Source organism: Mesoplodon densirostris, chromosome 12 (genome assembly GCF_025265405.1).
Source record: "Mesoplodon densirostris isolate mMesDen1 chromosome 12, mMesDen1 primary haplotype, whole genome shotgun sequence".
NCBI classification, from domain to species: Eukaryota; Metazoa; Chordata; class Mammalia; order Artiodactyla; family Ziphiidae; genus Mesoplodon; species Mesoplodon densirostris.
In genome coordinates, this window is record NC_082672.1 from 43,725,253 (window position 1) to 43,752,096 (window position 26,844).

General features: G+C 39.7%; 1 protein-coding gene across 2 annotated transcripts in view; it reads right to left on the bottom strand.

Annotated features, from left to right (window-relative positions):
- Window positions 1–26,844, bottom strand: part of DCBLD1 (discoidin, CUB and LCCL domain containing 1) — an 80,422-nt gene that overhangs the window by 41,082 nt on the left and 12,496 nt on the right. For both annotated transcript variants that reach the window (XM_060115241.1, XM_060115242.1), the window contains exons 2-4: window positions 16,162–16,374; window positions 1,780–1,914; window positions 381–432 (exon numbers count right to left, since the gene is read on the bottom strand). In XM_060115241.1, the coding sequence (XP_059971224.1) occupies window positions 381–432; window positions 1,780–1,914; window positions 16,162–16,374 (400 nt within the window). The remainder of the gene's footprint in view (window positions 1–380; window positions 433–1,779; window positions 1,915–16,161; window positions 16,375–26,844) is intronic.

The window sequence follows — 26,844 nt, forward strand, 5'->3', positions numbered from 1 at the left end:
TGGGCCAAATCCAGCCAGCACCTTTTTTTTTCTTTTTTAAATAAAGAAAGTTTTTTTGGAACACAGCCATGCTCATTCGTTCACATATATACTGTCTATGGCTGCTTCTGCACTACAAAGGCAACAGAAACTGTATGAACAAATGCAAAAGAGACTGCACGGCCTGCAAAACCTAAAGTATTTACTATCTGGACTTTGACGGAAAGTTTGCTGATCTCTGCTGTATAAGAAACCATTTCAAATATTCCTAATTAGTTACAACATAGATGATTTTTTTAATTAAATTAAGTACAAATAAGGTATTTTATCTGGTTTAATGTCAAGGAAAACAAAATATTCAGCAACAAATGACTGCAGCACAGCTAGGACATTGTATTTACCTGTATTCTGTCTTCAAATAATGGTTAGCTCGTTCCAAACACGTTATTAAATCTGTCATAAATAAAGATAATTGCAATCAGCTCTAAAGATTTCTTTTAAAATGAAACAGTTTTTGAAAAGTATTTACTCGTTATCTAGTTATCTGAACTTTCCTGTTTAAAAATAAATAAAAACTGACACACTATCCCCAGGATTTCATCAGTTCCCTTCATTTTTCTTTTCTACCATCAATGATGGTTCTTCAGTATTTATCCAGTGAATGACAACAGAATCTATTTCCAACAAAAAAACCAACACTGGTTAGTTACCATTCACTACATACCTACAAAGGTCATGTGTATAACCTCCCCTGGCAGGAGGAAAACAATTTCAAGAGCCCAATGTGGTTCACAGAGAAGGTTCAGGAACACCTTAATTTAACAATTTAGCTAGTGGCAATCGAGCGACCACAGGGCCAGGAGTTTAGTGAGAACACAAAGAGCCTATCAGCTTTGATCAATGAGGACCAAGGACTTAAAAGAAGCGTGCTCTCTGGAGCAATTTATAGAACTGAACTAATACTCAGCAATGGAAACTCTAAGATACTGTGGATTTTGGTGCTTTTAGATGGACCTAGTATAGTTTCCAAAATATTCCACACCTGCTGCAGAAGTACTTTCTTTCCTTAATCATTTCAGTAGTTCTTAGGGAGAAACATATGCTGAACACCGGCCATGCAGGGGCCTGCTAGGATATTGCACAGATCTGACTGGCTGAGCGAGAAATGAATGGGGTACCCCCTTCCCAGAGTATTTCTGCAGGAGGGGCCTGACAGCAGGAACTCTGGGAACCTCTGTGGCCCTGGCAGACCCTGGGCTGCATGGAAATTACTCTGGAGTTCGAGGCCTGGATGGGAGGCCACACTTTCCTTTCCCATCAATATTCATGCTCCCCTTCTCCCCCCCTCACACGCTAGCTGGATGGGTAGGGCACTTGGTGACAGTGACTTCCCCCTCCTCATACTCGCATGCTCCCACGCTGGTGCACTGGTGTGTATGGAGTGGGGGGGTGTCGCTGGTTAAAAGGCTTGTCCCCTAAGCTAACAAAGGGGTTGGTGGAGAGCTCCAGAGAATAGCCAGACCTTAGGAGGGTCAGGAGGGTAGCCCCAAAGATACACAATCCATGATTTCTAGGAAAATGAGATCAACCCTCTCCCACATAAGTCAGTGGATCAATCTAACATGGGCTATGAAAGTATTCAGTTCAGACCTAACTACTTACAAAGACACTGCATTCCTCTCTTCCCTCACATCTTAATTCTGGATCTGAGGTCACAGTTCTCTCCGGAGATGGTGACTAGCAAGAGGAATTCTAAGACAGATAAAGGTTTACAGATTTATGTTGGTCCTTCTGCTATACCTGGATGGTCGCTGCTGGCATAGGTTAGCAAAAAACCCCGCCCAGAAATGTGGGATCCACTCTCAAAGCGAACAGTTACTTCACTGGTGTTCAGCAAAAGTTCTTTGGGCACAGTCATGCTTCCACAATACGGACCTAAAAACAAAGCACACTTGTAGCTCATTTCAAAATTTAGACCAGTACAAAGAAGTGGTATATACATTTTTTCCCCTTAAATGTCAAATTTACCAGACAACACATGCACATAAGATTATAATCTTTACCCAACTGAAATTTTGCTTCATACTGAGACTAAGAATTAGTGACTGATTGTAAACTTGATTATACAGAGAAACAAGATGGGGGAAGTGGCCAATTCTAGATAAGCAATAGCTTGGAACTAGTTAATTGTGAACAACACAAGAGATAGGTTTTGACTTTTATAAGAAAGTGACTAACAAACAAAAATCAAATATATTTAGTTAAGAAAATGTTATCACAAAAGTGATATTCTAGGGACCTCCTAAATTTGCTTAAAGTATGGTCTAAATGCTTGTGTCCCAACCAAATTCATATGTTAAAATCCTAATGCCCAATGTGACAGTATTAGGAGGTGGGGCCTTTGGGAGGTACTTAGTTTCACAAGGGCAGAGCCCTCATGAATGGGATCAGTGCCTTTATAAAGGAGGCCCCAGTGAGCTTGCTTGCCCCTTCCAGCATGTGCAGACACAGGGAAATGGCTATGAACCAGGAAGGGGGCTCTCACCATCCACTACACCGTATCTGGCGGCACCATGATCTTGAACTTCCCAGCCTCCAGACCGTAAGAAATAAATGTCTGTTGTTCATAAGTTACCCAGTCTGTGATATTTTGTTATAGCAGCCTGGAGATACTAAGACAGGTAGTAAAGAAAATGTTATCACAAAAATGATATTCTCCTAAATTTGCTCAAAGAAACTCACAAATTCCCTTTTTCCAAGAAAGTCCCACTACTGTATAGCACAGGGAACTATACTCAGTATTTTGTAATAACCTATAAGGGAAAAGAATCTGAAAAATATATATATATGTATAACTAAAACACGTTGCTTGAAAAGCAATAGGAAGCTCTATGAACTTTCAAAAGACAAAATTAGGGCTTCCCTGGGGGCGCAGTGGTTGAGAATCTGCCTGCCAATGCAGGAGACACGGGTTCGAGCCCTGGTCTGGGAAGATCCCACATGCCGCGGAGCAACTAGGCCCGTGAGCCACAACTACTGAGCCTGCGCGTCTGGAGCCTGTGCTCCGCAACAAGAGAGGCCGCGAAAGTGAGAGGCCCGCGCACCACGATGAAGAGTGGCCCCTGCTTGCCGCAACTAGAGAAAGCCCTCACACAGAAACGAAGACCCAACACAGCCAAAAATAAATAATAAATAATTTTTTTAAAAAAAGACAAAATTAGATATGGAGCTTAAAAAAAAAAGACCTTCCTAAGAATACTCAAGTTGAAGTTTAGTTTGTAAACTGTCATCTTGAAAGTCAAGTATGCAAGACACGATAATTTCTCTAAAAATAGGGGTTAGCAAGCCAATTTTGAAGAGAGGTATTCTTCATCAACTTCTCCCAAAATAGAACAGTATAGAAAGAGTCAATGGAACAGCAATGACAACGTCAGGTTAAGGGAAGAAAAAGATCACTCCAAGTCAATGTGAGTACAACTAGTCACACCAGCCAAAGCCAACATAGGGACCAAACTGCTAAAAGATGCAGAAGATCATGAACCCAACTCAGCCTTCCCGTCCTGATATAAGGGATCGTATTTCTCTTCGGTCCTGTCCAGGTGTCACATTCTGAAGATGTGATAAAATGAGAAAAATGCTGTGTGTTTACATGCCCCAGATCTCAGTTGTTGCCTATTATTAAATTATAATGAAATCCAAATAAAAAGGATCATCTCTCTCTTTAGAAACACTCATCATATACAATTACTTATATGAGTTAATACCTGCAAATTATTTAGAACGGTACCTAGGATATAAAGTGTTAAATACTCGTTAAATAAATAAATATATTAAAACAAACAAACAAATAATGCCTGTTATCCTTTTAGACAATGTTCCATGGGGTTAGGGAATTTTCTATATCCATCACTATCTCAAATACCTTGTACGTATGACAGCTTTCCAAATATTGTTTGAATCAAAATGAAGTTAAATGTTCTTCTATTTGCAGCAGCTGGTTTTTAAAAACCAAACATGATTATAAAGATACATAAAATATTTAATCCTGTCATTACAAAATAGCATGGAGTAAGCAAGAAAAGTGTGGAAAAGCAAGAAAGGAAAAGAAGGGCTTCCCTGGTGGCGCAGTGGTTTAGAGTCTGCCTGCCGATGCAGGGGACGCGGGTTCGTGCCCCGGTCCGGGAAGATCCCACATGCCGCGGAGCGGCTGGGCCCGTGAGCCATGGCCGCTGAGCCTGCGTGTCTGGAGCCTGTGCTCCGCAACGGGAGAGGCCACAACAGCGAGAGGCCCACGTACAGCAAAAAAAAAAAAAAAAAAAAAAAAAAGAAAGGAAAAGAAAATCATTTGTGTGGTAGATATATGGATTTTTTAATCTTTAAGAGTGCTCACAAGCATGGAAGATAGGCAATTAATACTACATCCATTTTTGTATAATAAAGTAGAATGATAAGCATTTTTGCAAAATTAAAGTGAGTCAGATTACTGTGCTTGACTTATGCAACTGATTCTCAGTCTGTTTTAAATAAGTTTCAAATTCATTTGTTCTTTGCACAGGTAAGTGAGATACTTACTTTGCAAACTTAAGAACAAAGATGAAATAACTAGTAACTTGTTGCTATTAATAAATCAGAATATTTTTCTAATCATACTTATTTCTTCCAAGAAGAAATAACAACATATATACTCTTCTCCAAATCATGATGACGATACCATACCAATCTCTCCTTAAACTTCTATTTGCATTCCAATGAGTTCTCACAAAAACAGTGAGGAAAAGTCTAAATTGATAATCAGTGAGAACTTGTTTGAAATTTTTTTAGTTGAAACATATTTGACATATAACACTATAATGTAAGGTATACAACATGTTAATTTGATACATTTATATATTTTAATATGACTGTCATTGTAGGGATAATTAGCACCTCTATCACATTACATAATTATCATTTCTTCTTAGGGGTTGGAATAATTAAGTTCTAGTCTCTTGTTTGATGATTATAATACAATATTGTTGTCTATATTCACTATACTGTGCATTAAATCTCTAGGGCTTCTTTGTTACCCATTGCAAGTTTGTACCCTTAAACAACATGTGTCCTATTCTCCCACCCTCCATCCTCTCGTGACCACCATTTCATTCTTTGTTTTTACTAACTTGTCTTTTATGGATTCCATATGTAAGTGGAGATCATACAGTACTTGTCTTTCTCTGCCTGGCTTATCTCACTTAGCATAAGTGCTCAAGGTCCATCCATGTTGTTGCAAATGACAGGATGCTCTTCTTTCTCATGGTGGAATAACTGGAATTGTTTTTAAAGATTTTTATGGAACAGTTGAAAGGAAAGGTTGCAAAATTATAAATATTTTACACAAATAGATAAGAATGTATGCCATTACACTAAGTTGTTGTACAATACATACAATTTCCTAGATCAAAACCACATAAATATAGTAAAACTCTAATTTGGTTGCATCCTCCCAAAGTCATGGTAGGCATGGTAGGTAAACATTTCTGGAAGAAGTTCAAAGAAAGAAAATGGAAACACACACACACTTTAATCACCGTTACCCCACAGGCACCATCCCTCTCACATTTTCATTGATGTGCTGCAAAAACGTAACTAAACCCTAGCAGGGACAGGGTATGCCATGTATATACAAATGCCGTCATTAAAAGTTATTTGACAGGTTCCTCAGGGCACAGCCATCACAACAGCAGGAGGCAGCTGTAGCCCAGGGTGGGGAACTGAAGCTGAGGGTTGGCTGCGGCATCACCTTTGGCAAAACACCCAAATTACTGCCTGTCTGAAGGTCTGACAAAGATTCCTTTTCACAGACTAGAAGTTCATAACTGCATTCCTAGAATTAAAAGGGAAAAAGAGATGAAAATAGAAAAATGTGAGTGGCAGTGAGAGGGAAAAATAATTACTGGGAAACCATGAAAGGAGCTTGTCCTAAGCAATGCTCTCAGTTTTCAGCAGACTCCCTGGAGGAGGATATCTTTTCTTATGAAAGCCTTTCACCACCCACACCTGCCCCAAAGATATTTTTACTGTTAGTACTCTCTGTCCCAATTTTTTAAAAGGCTCTACACCTGTATTTGAACATGCACAAGGCCACTGGAAACACAAATAAGAGCTCAGAGGTGACTTCTAGCTTTGACCATGGTTATATTTGCCATCCTGTGCAGTGTTCCTAGATTGGTAAACCTGTTTCACTTCACAGTCAGACTGAACCCCAAACCTTCTTCAGTGGTTCTGAAGACCTCTAGCAGACCTAGAAGTAAGACTCACAGTCTGCATAGATGTTTGCTTCACAACTAGCAGTGCTGTGTTTCATAGAACTTGGACTTGCTGTCTAACAATGACCTTCCTCCTCGCCCCTATCCTTGTCTGGGAAGCAGGTTCCATCTTTGTAGTCTCAAATTCCCACCAGATTGGGAGACGGCAGAAAGGCGGTTCATCAAGTAGAGGCAGAAAAATCAAAACAATAAATCCTCTACCTTTTGTGGAATGCAGTGAGTCACCCTGGATTGTGGGAAAAGCCATCAATGATACCAAATGGAATAGCATGTGGCATTTGGCACCAGACATGAGACCAAGAGCTAGCAGACAATGGACTGATTCCTTGGACAAAAGGAATAAAGGGCCAGGAACCCTAGGAGCTGCCTGCTTTGAGCACAGTAGGCCAGTTCCTCTCAACACATCCCCTGTTCCATGAGCAGCTGAGAAGGGAAACCCTTTATCTTCCCACGTGTGAATAAAAGCAAACTGTCCTACAAGGAAGAATGAACTGCCTGCCTGGAGCCAGTCCTCTGGATTCTCTGGCAATCTGACAATCTGTGCAGCAATTTATCCTTCTGCTGCATTCTCCATGGCCTGTCTGCCTAAGTCTCCAGACATTACAAGGTAATATTTTGTTTAGTAACTGTTCCAAGTCATTACAGATGGGTCTATGCTTTTGATCTTAAAACTGACAACACTAAGTTATTGTTTCATCTGTGAAAAAGATGTGTTTAAAAAATGGTATGCATGCTGTTAAAAGAAATCAAAGCGACCCATCCCTCTCCATAACCAGGGGTGAAAAACAGAGAGCAAATAAAAAACTTAAGCCTTGACAGATCTGTCATAAATCAAATTGAACAACAACAAAAAACTCCTAAAAACCTTCATTAGCCTTACGAGCACCATCTTAAGCACACATTTAATTTCTCATGACAGATAAGAACATGTCAATGAGATGAAGTGATGCTCCCTGGGAGAGCCACTGGCAGAGCCAACCACTCGGCACACCATCAGCCAGCTGCCAGGAAAGTGGTACCTGGCACGGCCCAGATCTGGGTGCAGAGGCGTGCTGATAAAACAGTCTCCAGAAATGTTGAAGCTGCAAACGCCACTGGACTCGTGTCCATTTTCCTTTTTTTTTTTTCCTATGCAGTCAAATGGCAGGGTTTGTCCTTGTTTGCTAATTGCAATAGGTCACTGTACAAAATTACAGAATTTTCAGGGCCATTTTCTTTGAAAAGGAGGGAAATTAGCATAAAAAAGGGATATTCCTGGACTGTCTCATTAAAACCATAGTCACGTAAGAATGTAAGTGGTATCCCTGGAGAGTTTTGGTCTCTGGTTCCCAGACAAAAATCAGTGACAGATGATAAATGAACCAGGCGGATTCCTAGACAAAGGTGCGGCTTTACTTGGGGCTAGGGACTCAGGTCAAGAAGCGCTTTCACAGCAGAACTCACCTAGGCCATTACTTCTCTCCCAACAAAAGATGGCAATTTGCTGAAATGAATCACAGTGCATCTCTGGGAAAGTGTTTGAGGAAAAGGAGGAGGTGGAGGCCAATACTTCTTCTCCTTGAGGATTATGGTTATGTTAATGAGACATCTAGCATGGAACTTTCTGGCTGATATAACCTTTTTTATAAGTTTACGATTCTTTCTGTATTCTACCTTGGCATAAAAGGCAAAAACAAAGCAAAACAAAAATCAGTCCTTCTCATGCATTTCCACCAAAGTAGCCTCAGTCATAGAGGAGAACGCACCTCTGGGGTGCTTGAGGCCCAAAACAACTTTCCATAAGCTTCTTCAAAGGCTTTTGCTTTATCATTAAAAGTCCTAAGAATTTTGCATTCCCCATAATATGGCTGTGAGACATAAACCATGTATAAAATAGAGGCTGCCAATCTTGCATTTTTCTCTATTTGGAATTTTTAAAAAAAATCAACAGGCAAGGCATAATGATTAGATCTTACTGCAATATGCCAGATATTGCATATTGCAATAAGTATCATTCTAAACTATTATCACAGAAATCTTGTTGCAATTATGAGTCAAAACACTTAGTATTATTTCCTACTTTTCCCATTTCTCTTGTTCCTGGTGTAATATAAATATTAACGGTTGACTTCATATCGTTGTACTTCTAAGTCACTGACAATGGTTAAAAAAATACTGGGGGTGGAGGTGGAAGTACAGGAAGTGTTAGAGAACAATTCTGGAACTTCCTGGCTTTTCTATAGTGCAAATGATTTAGCACAACACAGCTAATTTAACTGACTACAATTAGGTTCACTGACCATGATGTCTCCCTTAATTCTTTGACTAAGATGCATTTTTTTAAACCTTGAATTCATACTAGCACTCTGCGTGTGAGTGACTTCTCAGAACTCCATTTGGTTCTCATACCCCTACGGGAAGGCCTGCAGAGGTCTCCATTTCTTGTTCATCATTCAGCAAATAACGAACAAGAACTACAGCTCACCTCTTCTGCACAAGCCACAGGATCAGATGGCTTTTGTCACCCTGAATGGGAATGGCACGGTGCTTAAAAGTGGGGTCCCTGGAGTCAAATGCCCAGACTTGAATCCCAGATCTAGTTAAGTGATTGTAAGCAAGTTACTTGACCTCTTTGAGCTTCAGTTTTCTTATGTGTGGAGGCTAATAATAGGCCCCCTCTTACAGGGCTATTACGAGGGTTAAGTGGTAACTCTGGAGTGCCAAAGCACAGTGTACGGCACAGATGAACGCTCCACTGCAGGCACCTTCTTTACTGTTTCATGGTCTTTTCTATATGATAAGTAGAGTCCGAAAATTTTAGGTAAATCAAGTCTTTCTTTAAATGAGGAGGGGATATTTATTGATAGAGGAATCTTACTGTAAATCTTCCTACAGTGTGAAAAAAGACACTCAAATTTATAAGCTTATAGATTTTTAAATATATAAAGTTTGCCAAGATCAAGCTACATGCAGTCAGACTCATTAAACGTTGATTGAGCATCTGCCAGTGTAAGACTACGCTAAGCAACAGAGGATAAGCGAAGGATGAATAAAATTCAATTCCTTCCTCAGGAAACCCCCTATCTGGTAGAGAAGCTAAAATAATTATCTCAACCTGAGATTGGTGCTGCACTGAAGGCTTAGAAAAACAACTGAGTCCAGATGAGGGACCGACTGGAGCTGCTGGACATCAGAGGAGGTTCTAGGGTAAGTGGCATTGGATTTGCTTTGTCTTTGCGTGTGTGTGTGTGTGTGTGTGTGTGTGTGTTAGAAGGAGCAGAAAAGCAGGGGAAGAAATAGAGGAAGAAATAACACATGGAAGAAATAACATCATCAAATGTACTGAACATGAAACTGTGTGATGTGTTTAGAAAAAGGCATAGGAGATGTGGAGACTCAGAGATGTGGCTGGAGGACTTCCCTGGTGGTGCAGTGGTTAAGAATCCGCCTGCCAATATAGGGGACACGGGTTCAAGCCCTGGTCCAGGAAGACCCCACATGCCACAGAGCAAGTAAGTCCGTGCACCACAACTACTGAGTCTGTGCTCTAGAGTCCGCAAGCCACCACTACTGAACCCGCGAGCCTAGAGCCTGTGCTCCGTAACAAGAGAAGCCACCGCAACGAGAAGTCCGCGCATGGCAACAAAGAGTAGCCCCCGGTCGCCGCACGAGAGAAAGCCCATGCACACCAACGAAGACCCAACACAGCCAAAATTAAATAAATAAATTAATTAATTTTTTAAAAAGATGTGGCTGGAAATGTGGGTGGGAAGAGAGTGAGCGAGCGAGCCTTGAACCATGCTAACAAGTGTCTACGGACAGTGGGACACAATTAACAATTTTTGAAATAAGAAAGAAATTATTACAACAATATTTAACAAGATAATCTTAGATGGTCCGGAGGGAATGGAAACTGGTGAAAGGAGAGAGGGGAAAATCGGGAAGCTCTTTCTATAAGAAACAGATACAAGGATGTGGACTGGTGGTGGCAGTGAAAATAAAAAGCCAAACTGAATGCACTATGGGCTTAGGGAACATGGGTTCTCGGATCATCTCATGAAGCTGGATGGAGAAAATCTGCCCACGAAGCTCTTTCTGGCTCAGGGAACCCCTGCCACAGGCTTGGACTGATTTGGGTAACTTTAGGTCACCAGGAACGCACCAGGAGGGGTAGGGTGGGGTGTGCTGCCGCAGCTCAGCCTCTGCTGGGTGGAAGGAGCGTGCTCGGGGTATTGAGAGGGACCGATGTGTTCTCCGCTCTTAGACATCTTAGACAAAGAATAAACTGTGTGCAAGGCCACTGCGGAGGAAGAGTGGGTGGAAAGGGGGGAAGGGCAAGAGGAGGAAGGGGAGTAGGGAGGGAGTGATGATGGTGGCTAACGTTTACTGAATGCTTATTACGTGCCAGACATCATTCTTGTAAGTTATATACACATGTGCCTCCATCACCCATATGTGGCAGATACTATCATTTTGCCCATTTTAAAGATGGGGATACGGAGATACAGAAAGTTAAGTAATTTGCTCAAGGTCATGTAATTAAAAAATGAGTAGTAAGGCAGGAATTTGGAGCCAGGCAGTTTAATTCCAGAGTCTGCACTCTTAAGCCCAAGTGAAAACTCTGCACAGAAACAGAAGTGCTCATCTCAATCCATGCTGAAGGCCAGCCTGGTGTTATTGATCCACAGTGACCTAGGCGGGGAAGTCTCTGAAACTACATGAGAACAAGGTCCTCTGAGATCCCAAGGAACCAGTATCTGGCTCCCACCAAAATTCCTCCAGCAGGTCCTTCAGGGGGTCTAGGAATAGCCCTAAACTCTGCCCACTGGGGGAAGATCAACTTTCATGGAAAATTGGGACCTAGTTAATCTCCTTGAAATCAGGAAACAGAAATGAGTTTCTCTGGGATCCCCACAAGCAGTCGTGACAGAAACAAACCTCTGGGTGAATTCTTTGTGGTCAGTAAGACTGGAAATGGAACTTAACCAGTAAAGGTTAGAGGGTCCCTAACAAGTTTTAAAGTTGAGAATAATGATCTTCAGTATGAATTCATAGCCTTCCCTCTTCAGTGTCATAAATAAAACAATGTGAGACGTTTCATACTTTAAATGTAGGTATACTGGTATGACACAATGCCTGAATCAGCACCTACTCTTTCCCCAAGTTCAAGATATTTTAATATTTTATATAACTAACCTCTTATTATTTTACATCACAAATATAAAAGGGAGGAGATTAAGAATCAGTACCAAAGCAGCAATCTGAACTGTACGATACAACAGCTAAGTGCTTCACGATCCTGATTGGATTCTAGACCAGAAAAGGGACATCAGTGTTTCTTTTGAAGAGAGGCTGTTACTTTGGTCTCTTAAACAAAAATGCAGAATACCCTTAGTTATAGTGAAAACAATCTCTACTAATCAAAGTGTGATACTTCTTAAACATTTTTTTTGGACAGGATATTAGTACACATGATCTTAAAAGTCAGTATATATGTTTACAGCCAAAAATTTTTATACGTTTAAAAGTTTCTGTTTAAAAGTATCTTTAAAATCTTATTTTGTTCTTAAACGACATATATTCTAAAGTGAGGTTGATCTAGTTTATCAACTTTGCTGCATCCTGGCTGTTTCCAGAGTATTTTAAAAGGGAGAGTCAGTGTCTTAACTCAGCCATAGATATGTAAGTACATTCTTTTAACTGATGTTTGAATCTGAAATATCAGCCCTCATTATAATATATGACAAACAGAAGAAGAATAACCCCATCTTATTTGTATTAGGTCTCTGAACAATCAGTGAGATCAGGTGCATATTTTGCTTGATCACTGTGAAAGCTGGTGCGGGTCACACTTGTTTATAGTATTATACGTTTTGCTACCATGACTGAAAGCACCCAAAGTATATGAACCAAACATTTAAAACAAAATCGGCATGGGGGGTGAACCATTACAAATGAACTGCATAAGGATTAAAACTATATAACTTCAGCATATTCACAATGGTTAATGCAATCACATTCCAACTATGTCCACTCTTGGCAGAGCTTATAAACAGGGATGCCAGAAAACATTATTCTTTTTCCAAACATTAACTCCACATTCAAGTCTGATAGTGTTGAGTCTTAAAATCTCTTGGCAATGGGTTTTAGCAACTAATTGAAAAAAACTGAGCTGGATAAACCAAAACTATTCAGCTGTTTCAGCCATACATGTAACCTTTAGAGCCCTGTATAATGGAATTGCAGGAGGTATTCTAGAACATATGTTCCCTGTGGGGCAAACTGCAGTGGGCACTTCCCTTGACTGCTGGCCCAGGCAACAGTGCTTTGGGTCCCAGAGACCCTCCCTCCACAGTCCTGTGGCCACACTGGCTACAGAGGGGCATTCCCCACTCCAGGGAGCTGGGCGACAGTCCCAAAGGAAGGCCCACTCACTGAGCTCGCACAGGCCAACAAAGCACAGGCCCCTCTTCCTTCTCTTTCTCCTCTGCAGATGATACACTCCTCCAGGAGGTTCAAACTGACCAGGGGACTGTTTTAACTAAATTAAAATATAGGTCTAAAGTTAGTGTTCTTGGTCAAAGAAAATCTACTTTTTTAAGAAACGTATGTTTATCAGAGAAAAAAATAGAGAGTAGAGAGAAAATATAACAATACCCAGAGTTGAACCTTTTAAAGTCCTCCTTCTAACATTTTGCTACAATTACGTTCTGTCTTACTTTATTCAGAGGCTTTTTTCTATTATTAGGACATTACTGTGTATTCATATTTTACCTAACACTATATCCTAAGCAGCTTTCTATGTTAACAGTCTTTTCAACAAGTAGGGGCTTAATATTGCAGGTATTACATGTTTTACTGAACTGGTTCCTCGCCATTGAATTTGCCAATTCACCTTTTTTTTTTTTTTTTTTTTGCGGTACGCGGGCCTCTCACTGTTGTGGCCTCTCCCGTTGCGGAGCACAGGCTCCGGACGCGCAGGCCCAGCGGCCATGGATCACGGGCCCAGCCGCTCCGCGGCATGTGGGATCCTCCCGGACCGGGGCACGAACCCGTGTCCCCTGCATTGGCAGGCGGACTCTCAACCACTGCGTCACCAGGGAAGCCCGCCAATTCACTTTTAAAACCATTTATTCACAGAGTATCTACTACGTTCAATTCACTGGATTAAATATTTTAAGTATACATATATGAATAAGTGGCTCCTCCCAGAATGCTCTTCAAAACTACGAAAGACACAAAATATATATATGCAGCATACACACTTATGCGTGTGTACACCTGCTATACCTGGCCCTAAGCCACTTAATTTTTTTTTAAGGGCACATTAATTTTACTCAGAATGAGATAGAACTTTTTCAGCCTATATGTAATAAAGATTTTCCTAACAAAGAAAATCTGTAGTTCTGACTACAAGAAAATTTAGAATGTAATTCTTTTTAAATATGCTTATAGGATTGAAATATTCTAATTTCCTTTCCATGTATTCCTTTTATTGCTAATTTCTGTTATTCTTGTCTGCTGGATTTGCCTTAACATGACTGATCAGGGAATCTTTTACATAGCCTCAAAAGAAAGAAATTCTGAGCATCGTTAAATATTTTATCTTAAGAACATCCCCAACCCAAAGTATTAACTACACCTGTGTTTTAGGCAAAACTGCTGTATGATGTAATACTGGGCTGGTCCACCTGGGAAGGGTGATAATGCACTGAGTTTTTCTTTGGGTGTTGGTACTGGGAGAGGAACAGACATCTGGAAACAGATGTTTTGGAGCCACAAAGACATAGATATAAATTTTCCTTTCAGCCCTTAACTAGCTTTGTGACCTTCAGCATGTTCCTAAAATAAAATAAAATAAAATACTCACCGTGCCTCAGTTTCCCTGTTTGTAAAAAGGAGTTAATAATATTTACCTTGCAGGGTGGATGTAAGGATTCCAGAAAATCTACGTGAGGCCAAGCATGTGCCTGACATACAATGAGTATGCTTATTTCTATAATGAGTATATATTTTGTTTTTAAAAGACAAACATAACTATGTAGGGAAAAAATTAAAGAGAAAAACGAATTTACTGGGCTTTACTGAAATGAATTGCAATTCACTTCTCACTTCCTAGTGAAGAGTCTAAATCTTGAAAATTCAAGAAGCTGGAAATGTGGACTAGAGTGCCCTGAGGCCAACCATGATCACCTTGTAACCCAGCTCCTAAAATGTAGTTAATCCCAGGCTTTTCCTCCTTTTTGTGTATTTGTGAATATACATCAAAGACAATGGAGTAAACGCCTTGGTGTGGGAAAGCCACATCCAGTCTCCAATCCTGTTTCAGGACGATTTGCTCCCCTTTCTAGTTCTCACCGCAGCCCCCAAGCTGAGAGAGACCCAAAGCAACAGAGATGATTAGCTGCTGCTCTGGCAGCAGGTGGAATTAACTGCTCATCTTCCGGAAAAGCAGATGCTTCCCCACAGAGACTAGTGTGGAAAAGCCGTTTCTGGCCCTGCAGCACTTCCCCTCGCGTTTTACACAGGAGCTCTGACACTCAGTGCCCTCTGAACCTGAAGGAAATTTCCTGGCTAATGAAGGATTCCCTGAAGAGTGACTCCATAAATTACCACACAGTCGATTACCAGAGCTAACAGAACACTAAGTGTTCCCAGGGGCCGTAAGCATCCCTGGAATTCTCATTTTTCCCATTTGAGTCAAACTGGAGTTAAAAAGTTGTAACTGATTATATGAAGTCAACCATCTTTACTCTGTCAGAGTAATTCAACCAACATTAAAATACAGATAATATTCCCAGGGATAAAAAAAATAAATCTTAAGTTTTTTCCTCCATGGGGGCTAGATAGGTTTAGACCTCTGAACAGTCTCAGGACTGGTCTGGGCTTCCACCCTAGGAGGAGTAAGGAAGCTCTGGATGCAAAGATAAAGACAGCCTTGAAAGCTGTGTGTTTGAGAGAAATTACCTATAGAACTAGCAGGAGGACAGGGTTTTGCTTAAAACCTGTATCATTTTTGGAGCTGTAACACACAGAGAATTTCAAAAAATCTCTAATCTCAGAAGAATCTGTATGTAAGTTCTGTCTTTGTTGTCTAATCCATGAAACCCAAGTTGTTTCCTTGGGCTAAGGACTGTAGGGTCTGTGCTAATGGTGGTTTCAGACACCACTGTGCTAACAACACACCCCAAACCACAAAAAGCTTAATTCCAGAAGGTTACTCTGAAAACTGTCCTTGGCACTTGCCCTTCCCCTACCCAGAAAACTGACCCCAGACAAATGTGTACAGTCCCTTCACTCACTCCATTTGGGTCTCTGTTCAAATGTCTTCTTATTGGAGAAGCCTTCCTGACCATCCCATTTGAACACAAACACACTCAGAATCAGACTTGGTATCACCTTAGGATGACTCCTTTTTCTTATTCCTTATTTTTCGTTCTCACTGCCTCTCATATTATAGATGTATTTGTTTGTTTGTTTTCCACCCGCCCCCCTACCAGTGTGAGCACAATGAAAGGAGAAACTTTGTTTTTTCACTGCTGTTTCCCACCCAGTCCTCCACAAAGCACTTGAACACATGACCACTCTTCAATAAATATTTGTCACACGAATGAATGAACTGTAGGTGTTTTAGCCAAATGCTATATATCTCCAATTGTCTTCCCGACAAGATATAAACTAACTAAGCTCCTGAGACCCACCCAAGGCTACTATCTCCCCAGATGTCTTTGTGCAGCTTATGAAACAAGTGTATCCATGTGAGCTACCCTGAGAGTGTACAAAGAGCAAGTTCCTCTTCTGATCTTCCCAGGCTGTAGCACTGATGAGCGTGCCATGTGCCTCCTCCATGCGTCTCAAATTTTCCCATGCTCAGTGAAACCTAGATCTCTTTTCTTACCATATTGATCTGAAGAGCTAGTGAAGAGAAGGTAGTCAGAAGCACAGGTCTGGGATTCAATATCCAAATCTCCCAACCTCAGGATCAATCTCTTCCCCTTCGGTACTGTGATCGTCTTTTCACAAATAGTGTGATTGGGGTAAGTCCCTGGATAATTCTTAGATGTCATGGTGCCACTGTCCTTGTAGGTCACTATGTGCCCACAGCCATCACCTGTTAAAGAAAAAAGAATACAAAAAGTAAGTGAAATTAATTTTTACTGAGGACTGAAAACATCCGGTATAATCTTCATCTTAGGTATTCTACTCCTATGGAGAGAGAGGGAAAAGCTAAAAAAAAAAAAAAAAAAGGGATTGAATTATTAAACAGTATTTATTATTCCAGGTCATTTCATCTCTTATTTCTCAGTTTAATCTTCTGAACATTGTTGATCAAAATGTTTCATGTATTAGCATGGTAAGCCCTTTGCAAACACATCATTTAGTCAAATTACTTGTTCTAATCATCTATCCAGATATCTACCCATCCACACTTGCACAGTGGGCCCTTGGCATTCGCAGATTTGCCATTTGTGGTTTTGTCTACTAGCAAGCCAATGCCATGAAATAATTTGCAACCGAGAAAATACTACTACTCATTTCAGGGGTTACTGTCCTGATTAAATGGGATCATGTATGCAAAATGCTCCTGGTAGAATCTGAGGCTTACGCTGAGAGGACTTTAAGAGCCTGTCATTCAACTGGGGACTAACAAGCATCTGACACGCACATCTCAGTTAGTAACAGTCACAGATTTGGAAGTTCCTGATAGACTCAAGATGTATCATGAGTGTCAAGGATCTACTGTACTGAGTGCTTACCACCTGCCAGACATGGAGACACATAAAAGCAGCAATGGGTACTCAGGACTCAGAGTGAAATGGGAGAGCTCCATGTTCAGATAACTATAACACTAGGTGCCCCTGCCATAGCAGGAGCTTAAACAAAGGGCCAAAGAGGGCAAGAGAGAATCTATTTCAGTGAATTCTCACTACTTCACTAAAACAAGGAATTCTCTTAAGCGTTTCTGAACAGGGAAGTTAATCAACTGACCAACAAGTTGTTCCAGTATATTAAAGTGACCAATAGTCACCCAAACATCTAACAGCATGCACAACTGGGTGGGCTGCAAGGTTAGGAGCAAACCCTGCATGCAAAGTACGAAGTACAAATGCCTGTGGTTACTACGGCTTCAAAGAAACAAAGCCAGAATTTTTGCCCTTCACCAGAGGGAGAGAAAGTAGAAGTCTGTTGGAGAAGGAACTCTCTGAGGTGGTAACAGAAGGCATCCCAAAGCCTCCTATGGACAAGCCCCAACTTGGGTATCCAGGGAATCTGAAGCCCAAGGCAGCCTTTTTCCTTCTCCAGGCTAGTCCCTGCTAGAGGATTCATCTGGGGTCTTCCTTTATTCTACCTCCTCCTTGCCCTGAGGCTTGCAGCCCAAATGACATGGGGGCCTAGTTAAAATAAGGGGTTGGGGAAAACTGCAGAATCTATTCCACATCAGCAGTCAAGCTCCAGGCAAGGACCCACCCATTATGCAGAAACTCTCACAAGATTCCAAGCAGGGAGGTTGCATTGGGGGCGTTGACCTATAGAAGCAATGAGTTAGTACCAGAGGGAAATGGAGATAGACAGCTAAGATAAAACTACTCTGAAACCTGGAGGTCCAGGTAGAAGTTGTGGAATTTATACAGTAGGCAGTAGGGGTCCACAGAGGTTTTTGAGAAGGGAGATAATGAAAGAGGTATTAGAAAAAGTTTCGATACAGGAACTAGAATTCAGGAGAATCTGCCTCAGAAGAGCAGTAGGAGGGCTAGGAATGGGGTGGCTGGAATGGAAAGGGAAAGAAAAACAGGGGGAAGTTCACAAGAAAAAAATCAACAGGCTTGGGTTTTGGTTAATTATAGTGGGAAAGACAAGAGGAGAAAAAAATTTAAAAACGTTGAGATGTTGAGTCCAGAAATGATTGGAACACTGAGGCTAATATGACAGAAAGGGAAGGCCAGAGGGCAAGCAGGTCTGGGGACAAAGGTTGTAAGTTTGGTTCTTAAGTCTGAGGTGATAGCTATATTCTTTGGGCTCTCCGGCAGTAAGTACAAAATTGTTGAGAATTAAATGAAAATTATACTAGAGTAAAGCATACGGTGCAGAAGCACATAGGGGTTTTGATTTAAATTTAGAATTATTTACCTGCTCTTAAAGGCTTTTGTAAAAAAAAAAAAAAAAATCCAATTGACAATTTCTCTTGGAAACCAGAAGACAGGGCAATCATACCAGCAGGTGTTCTCACAGGGCTGAAGGCGGTGGCTGCCCCTTTAAAGGAGACAAACGCCCTAGCTCCCCACGAGGTCCTGTAACTCGTTTCTAAGACTCGCCCACCTTACGAGGCAGTGACTTTGAGCGCCCTGATGAAACAACACTAGGGTAACTAGTGTACAACTATGTATATAAACATACACATAACTAACCCCCTCTAAGCCACCAAGATATCACCGGTGAAACCTTTAAATGTCTCGCTTCTTAGTGCTATGAAATTCTGCTTTTATAAGAGAAAAGAAAGTGAAATCTTTTCCTAGAAAACGTCCCTAGACATAAAATGAGGCTCAGTTACAGGTGAATCAGCCCACACATGATTACTGTATTCGAAGTTTTAAGCGACATGTCATGACAAAGGAAAATTCCAGGGTGTCACTTTTATTCAAGCCTGTAATTATGCTTCTTTTCAATGCCTTCTACTCTAACGCCCAAGAGGAAACTCATCTCACCCAGCGACACTGGCAGAATGTGAGCAGGTTTCAGTCTTCAACACTCCCATCCTTACTTTACGTGGGGGACTCTGACTCAGACGTGGAGAAGCTTCCCTTTTCCATTAACTATCAGAATGAAACTAGGTCTTTCTTCTGCCAAAAAACCTGAAAGGAACGGCTGAGTCCTAATCTATTACAAAGCAAACTGTCATCAGAAGTTGTAATTTCACTCCGGCCTATGGAAGACTTCTTATGGAGTCTTCTGTGGCAAGCACTAATACAATAAACGTATTCCCTGGGTACGAATGACATCAGGAATTTTCAACCTACTGTCTTTCCACAGTTTTGATGACTTCAAAGGACTAGATATAGTTAACGATATTATAGTTTATAATTGGAAGTTGTTAGGAGAGTAGATCTTAGACGTTCTCACCACAAAAAGGAAACAGTAATGATGTGAGGTGACAGCAGTGTTAGCGAATGCGACAGTGTTAACTAACTTTGAAATACATGAGTGTATAAAACCAATGCATCGTAGACTTAAACTTACACAACGTCATAGGTCAATTACATCTCAATAAAGCTGAGGGGAAAAAAGAACTAGAAACATGCCACAGAGCAAATGGAAAATGCCTAGGGAGAGAAAATGCCTATGGTATCGTAAATTGGATGAGGCATATGCATGCAATTGAAGACAACAGAGAAGCACTATTTCCACGACCTCATCCTAACACTTTTGTAGCTTAACTCAGAGCCCAACTCTAATTAAGAAACATTGACAAGAAAGACGACAAGAGTTATTTAAAAATCTACCAGTTCACGTTCCATATGTAATGTATCAACATCAATATCATGGTTGTAATATTATACTATAGCTTTGCAAGATGCTATCACAGGGGAAACCACGTAAAGGTACACAACATCTCTCTGTATTATTTCTTACAACTGCATGTGATCTATGATTATCTCAGAATAAAAAATTTAATTAAAAATTTTTGAAAAAATCTGTCAGTCTGGTTACGTTTTCCTGGCAGGGGGTGAAAATGAAGGGGCTTTTTCTATTTTATACTTTTTATACTATTTGGATTTTGTGATCTTCTACTTAAATTATTTTTAATTAAAGAATTTATACAAGCTTGCATTAAAAAGATCACCATGGAATGACAACAAATAAAGAAGGCCACTTTTATTCTAAAATCTCTGTGTACTAAATCCATTAACCAAGTTCTCACATTTGTCTAAAGAGCATAGGGTGTTGTGTCTGGGGAGGTTCATAATATACGCCCCAGTTTACAGATGAGAAGACAAGATGTATATGACTTTCCTTAAGGCTACTCAACCAGTGGTACATACCAGATGACAATTCCAAGATGATCTAGTTCTAGGATTTTAAAAACACTTTTGTCACCTCTTTATTTGATTTTGTAACACAAGTGTATTCGTGTTTAATTTTGGAAAACCACCTGCACTGATGCCCTACCAGACCCCTTTTTAGATACTTTCACGACATCTATTAAAATGAACAGCTCCCTAATAAGATGTAGCTTATCTGGCAATGGTCACAAATAGATGAAAAACCTTTGGGTAAAAGGTTGATGAAGAACTTTATTTTTTAAATTAATTTTTATTGGAGTATAGTTGCTTTACAAGAGGAAAAACTTTAAAATGAAAGGATCAGGCAGTTCACCACCTAAACTTATTAATGGATCTCAGCATGACTACAAGTTAGAAAATCAGATATTACAAGTCTCCTGCTAGGATAAAATGTGCTCTGCATACCAACACCTATGAAGCACTCTTGCCAAAAAGCAAAACATTTGAATTGATAATTGACTCTGAATCTCATCAAGCCTTTACGTCTAACTTCAGTTTATAGGAAACACAAGAGGTAGAAACACAAGTGTATTGACACCACAAGGAAGTCATTAGCTGAATCCAGGTGATATGCTAGGTGCAACTGACCCAGTTTCTTCAACAACGAATTGTATTGACACCACAGGGAAGTCATTAGCTGAATCCAGGTGATATTCTAGGTGCAACTGACCCAGTTTCTTCAACAACGAATTGTATAAAGAAACGTTTTTAAAAGTGTTTATTTTAACTAAAAATAGAATTACCATATGATCCAGCAATCCCACTACTGGGCATATACCCAGAGAAAACCATAATTCAAAAAGATACATGCACCCCAATGTTCATTGCAGCACTATTTACAATAGCCAGGTCATGGAAGCAACCTAAATGCCCATAAACAGACGAATGGATAAAGAAGTTGTGGTGCGTATATACAATGGACTATTACTCAGCCATAAAAAGGAACAAAATTGAGTCATCTGTTGACACGTGGATGGATCTAGAGACTGTCATAGAGTGAAGTAAGTCAGAAAGAGAAAAACAAATATCGTATATTAACACATGTATGTGGAAAAACAAATATCGTATATTAACGCATGTATGTGGAACCTAGAAAAATGGTACAGATGAACCGGTTTGCAGAAGTTGAGACACAGATGTAGAGAACAAACGTATGGACACCAAGGGGGGAAAACTGCGGTGGGGTGGGGATGGTGGTGTGCTGAATTGGGTGATGGGGATTGACATGTATACACTGATGTGTATAAAACTGATGACTAATAAGAACCTGCAGTGTAAACAAACAAACAAACAAACAAAAGAACAACTAATACTAAACTTTCTTTGGGTTATTTGTATGGAAATATGTTAATATAAATGTTTCAGACATTACATGAAATTTCTAAAACTCTTATACGATCTGGTATAATGTTATAAGTCATAATTCTAGTTATTACTTTAAAATGTATATCTCAGAAATAACTAAATTTCCTTATCAATTGCATCATTATGAACTTTCATCAAATCTTTAACCGTGGTCATTTTTAAGTCTTTTGTCATTTACAGACAGTTCTGGGTGTACTCTGATGTTTTTGCAAAAATGTTCCTATAAAAGGGTTTCATCTTCAAGGAATTCATGGAAAAGACTCTGACAAGTACAGGTTTCTGGTAACTGATTATACTGCTGAACTGAATGAATAAGCATTTTCAGAACTCTAATGGAAAACTGATGAATTCATAAAAGTGCTAACAAAAGATCAAGATAAAAAAAATTAATTACATGGGACTGAGTGAACTGATGAGGATGATTATAATTTTTGTGACTTTTTGTTTGAATAAAAAACTAAATCCCACAAGGACTCAGAGGCAAAAAATATACAAATCAATTTTCACTGCAAAGTAAAGGAGCTGTTACAGTGGAGGATTACTGGACTGAATGTCAATATTATGACATAGTATGAGTGTGTTTCGTGCTTGGTAATTGCAATTATTGTTGCTTTTGTTGTGGTCATCCATTTACAATGCTTGGTGTCAGTTTATTTATCTCTTGTAAAAATAAAATACAGTGTGTGTGTGTAAAAAAAAAGTGTGTATTTTAGATTAAAGGAAACTTAAACACCACAACAACCACATGAATCTTATTTGGACCATGACTTGAAAAACCAATCTTACAAGACCATTTAAAAAAGATAACTGGGGGCAATCTACAGATTCAGTGCAATCCCTATCAAATTACCAGTAGCATTTTTCACAGAACTGGAACAAAAAATTTGTATGTTTAAAATTTTAAAACACCAAAGACTCTGAATAGCCAAAACAATCCTAAGAAATAAGTATGGAGCTGGAGGAATCACACTCCCTGACTTCAGACTATATTAAAATGCTACAGTAATCAAAACAGTATGGTACTGGCACAAAAACAGACACATAGATTAATGGAACAGGATAGAAAGCCCAGAAATAAACCCACACACTTATGGTCAATTAATCTATGACAAAAGAGGCAGGAATATACAATGCAGAAAAGACAGTCTCTTCAATAAGTGGTACTGGGAAAACTGGACAGCTACATGTAAAAGAACGAAATTAGAACATTCTCTAACACCGTATACAAAAATAAACTCAAATTGGATTAAAGACCTAAATGTAAGACCACTCCTAGAGGAAAACATAGGTAGAACATTCTTTGACATAAATCGCAGTAATATTTTTTTTTGATCCATCTCTTAGAGTAATGGAAACAAAGGCAAAAATAAACAAATGGTACCTACTTAAACTAAAAAGCTTTTGCACAGCAAAGGAGACCATCAACAAAATGAAAAGACAACCTACGGAATGGGAGAAAATATTTGCAAATGATGTGACCCACAAGGGTTTAATTTTCAAAATATACAAACAGTTTATACAGCTCAATATCAAAACAAACAAACAAACAAAAAAGCAGCCCAGTCAAAAAATGGGCAGAAGACCTAAATAGACATTTCTCCAAAGAAGACATATAGATGGACAACAGGCACATGCAAATATGCTCAACTTAGCTAATTACTAGAGAAATACAAATCAAAACTACAATGAGGTACCACCTAACACCTGTCAGAATGGCCATCATTATAAAGTCTACAAATAATAAATGCTGGAGATAGTGTGGAGAAAAGGGAACCCTCCTACATTGTTGGTGGGAATGTAAATTGGTACAGCCACTATGGAGAAGAGTATGGAGGTTCCTCAAAAAACTAAAAATAGAGTTACCACATAATCCAGTAATCCCAGTCCTGGGCATACATCCTGAAAAGACAAGAATGCTAGTTCAAAAAGACACAGGCACCCCAATGTTCATAGCAGCACTGTTTACAATAACCAAGACATGGAAGCAACTTAAATGTCCATCAACACATGAATGGATAAAGAAGATGTGGTGTGTGTATGTAAACATATATATAATGGAATATCACTAGTCATAAAAAATAAGTAAAGAATGCCATTTGTAGCACCATGGATGGACCTAGAGATTATCATACTAAGTGAAGCCAAAGACAAATACTATATGGTATCACTTACATGTGGAAGCTAAAAAAATGATACCTATGAACTTATTTACAGAACAGAAATAAACTCACAAACATAGAAAACAAACTTATGGTTACCAAAGGGGAAGGTGGTGGGGGAGGGATAAATTAGGGGTTTGGGATTATCAGATACACACTACTATATATAAAACAGATAAACAACAAGGTCGTACTGTATAGCACAGGGAATTATATTCAATATCTTGTAATAACCTATAATGGAAAAGAATTTGAAAGAGAATATATAACAATCGCTTTGCTGTACACCTGAAACATTGTAAATCAACTATACCTCAATTTTAAAAAAGGTGGATTTTCAGGGGCTTCCCTGGTGGCGCAGTGGTTGCGAGTCCGCCTGCCGATGCAGGGGACGCGGGTTCGTGCCCCGGTCTGGGAGGATCCCACATGCCGCGGAGCGGCTGGGCCCGTGAGCCATGGCCGCTGAGCCTGCGCATCCGGAGCCTGTGCTCCGCAACGGGAGAGGCCACAGCAGTGAGAGGCCCGCGTACCGCAAAAAAAATAAATAAATAAATAAATAAATAAATAAATAAAAATAAAAAAAGGTGGATTTTCAAATGCAATATATTTACAGTAATAAATACCAATGCTAATTTAAAAAAAGATATTGGGGTATTAAATAATATCAGGGGAGTATTATTCACTTTTTTAGGTGTGATAATGGTATTGAGGTTATGTGAGAAAATGTCTTTACTTTTAGGGATGCCTACTGACATATGCAGGGCTGAAATGACATGACGACATGTGGTCTGGGATTTGCCATAAAATACTTCAGCAAAAAAGGGAGAGAGGAAAATAAGTAAAAAAGACGGGGAAATGTTGATGGTTACCATAGCTGGATGATGAGGGTTCCCAGGTTTTTTGTTTTTTGTTTTTTAATTAAAATGAAAAGAAATAAAGGTCAATCTTGAAGGCAAAAAAATACAATCTTGGTTTTACGGTTAAGCTCCACATGGTGTTGGGAGGACTCAAGGGCAGTGAGCCGCGGTGACGCAGTAGTGGGAGGCGACAGGGACACTGAACTGTCACCACCTACCACCAAGGGGGGACCATGGGAAGAAGGGGGCTGGAGGAAGTTTGGCCACAGGGAACTTGTTTACTCTTCACAAGTGGCTACCACGCAACATTTATCGTCTTCTTCCTTTGAACTGTAATTTAATTGCCAAAGCACATGATGACTAAACTGTGTATCATTTCCTCCTCTCCTCACACTGGAAGCTTCTCCCCTTGTAGAACAGTTGAAGGGTCCACGATGGGCCTAAACCCTGGGGTTTGCTCGGAGCCATAGCTGGTTTGTGAGACTGACCCACCACCTCCTCAAAACAACTTACAGAAATTAAACTGGATGGAGGAAGTTTAGATTTTGGAAAAAGCTGCAAGTACTCATTAATGTTTTATAACTCCCCAAGTGATCTCTACCCCAAAGTTAAGCATTTTAATTCTGAGCATTTGGAAACAATCTAAATTAGAAAAGAGTCAGACTATGACACCTCCAAGCAGATTGATTTTAAGGAAAAGTTAAGGCCATGTTTTAGAAAACGATTTAATTTTAAAACAGAATATAGACCACATACATAGATATGAAGGAAAAAAGGTTTAAACTGTATATTTTTATGGTGTGGGATTAGAATTGATTTCCATGTTATTTATATTACTTTTCTAAATGTTCTACAGTATGAATACATTATACATAAACCAGAAAAATAATATAATTAAAACTACCAAATCCACCTAATGTGCTTTGTAACATTAAAGGCTACTTTCAGCATTGGTCTTAAGGTATGCAGATGGGAAGAAGTCTCTAAACCAACATACCCAAACTGGCATTAAAAACTTACTCAACAAACAGCTCGGAATTTAGGATAATGTAGTTCCCATTTAAAGGAGATCACAGTCAAGGGGAGAGAGATGTAAGTTAACAAGTAATTCCTGAGAGTAAAGTGACAGGTCCAATGGACTCATTATCTGTTCCCCCAAATGCCTGAAATGAATGGATATGCATTTATCTTTCAGTCTTTTACATCAGCTATTTAGGAAGTATGGATATACAAGGTATTTTCTAAGTAAGCTTAAAACAAATCCCCAGATGCTTGTCTACACGAGTCAACCATTTATTTAGTCTACTCAAATTCCAGCCATTAAGAAAGGAAAACAATAACTTCCTTAAAAGACTACTTCCCTTTGATAAGTAGTCACATTCCACTAACAGCAAAGTGAAATTAAGATATATTTGATATGGACTAAGTTCTGCAATACTACAAAGAATGATTTAGGCTTTGAAAATTTTTTTTAACTTAATTGCACTTGGAAAATTATTTGAAGTAAAACAACTAGTACAAAAATATATTTAAGATTAATTATTAACTAGTCCACAGAACAAGACAGCAACCTTCAAACTTGTTGAAGACCCATAGTTAGAATATAGATTTCTCATCACAACCTAAGCAAGCACACATGCATACTCCCACATAAATAACAAACAAAAATCTAATGTTATAATACTTTTTTTTTTTTTTTTTTTTTTTGCGGTACACGGGCCTCTCACTGTTGTGGCCTCTCCCGTTGCAGAGCACAGGCTCCGGACGCGCAGGCTCAGTGGCCACGGCTCACGGTCCTAGACGCTCCGCGGCATGTGGGATCTTCCCAGACCGGGGCACGAACCCGTGTCCCCTGCATCGGCAGGCGGACTCTCAACCACTGCGCCACCAGGGAAGCCCAATACTTTTTATTATCTGTAATGCACTGTGATATTTTCTGTTCTATCCCATTTCATTTTTAAGTTAAAAGCGTGCTGGCTGTGCCAGATGAACTGACTGCCTACAAATGGGTCACAAGCTGCAATTTGGAAAATAGTGCTCTAAAATATCACGAGTGAAACCACTTCTAGAAACATGATTTCATTACAGTTGTATCCTTGCTCTTCCTAATATTCAAGTTACAACAGGTCTCAACACATAC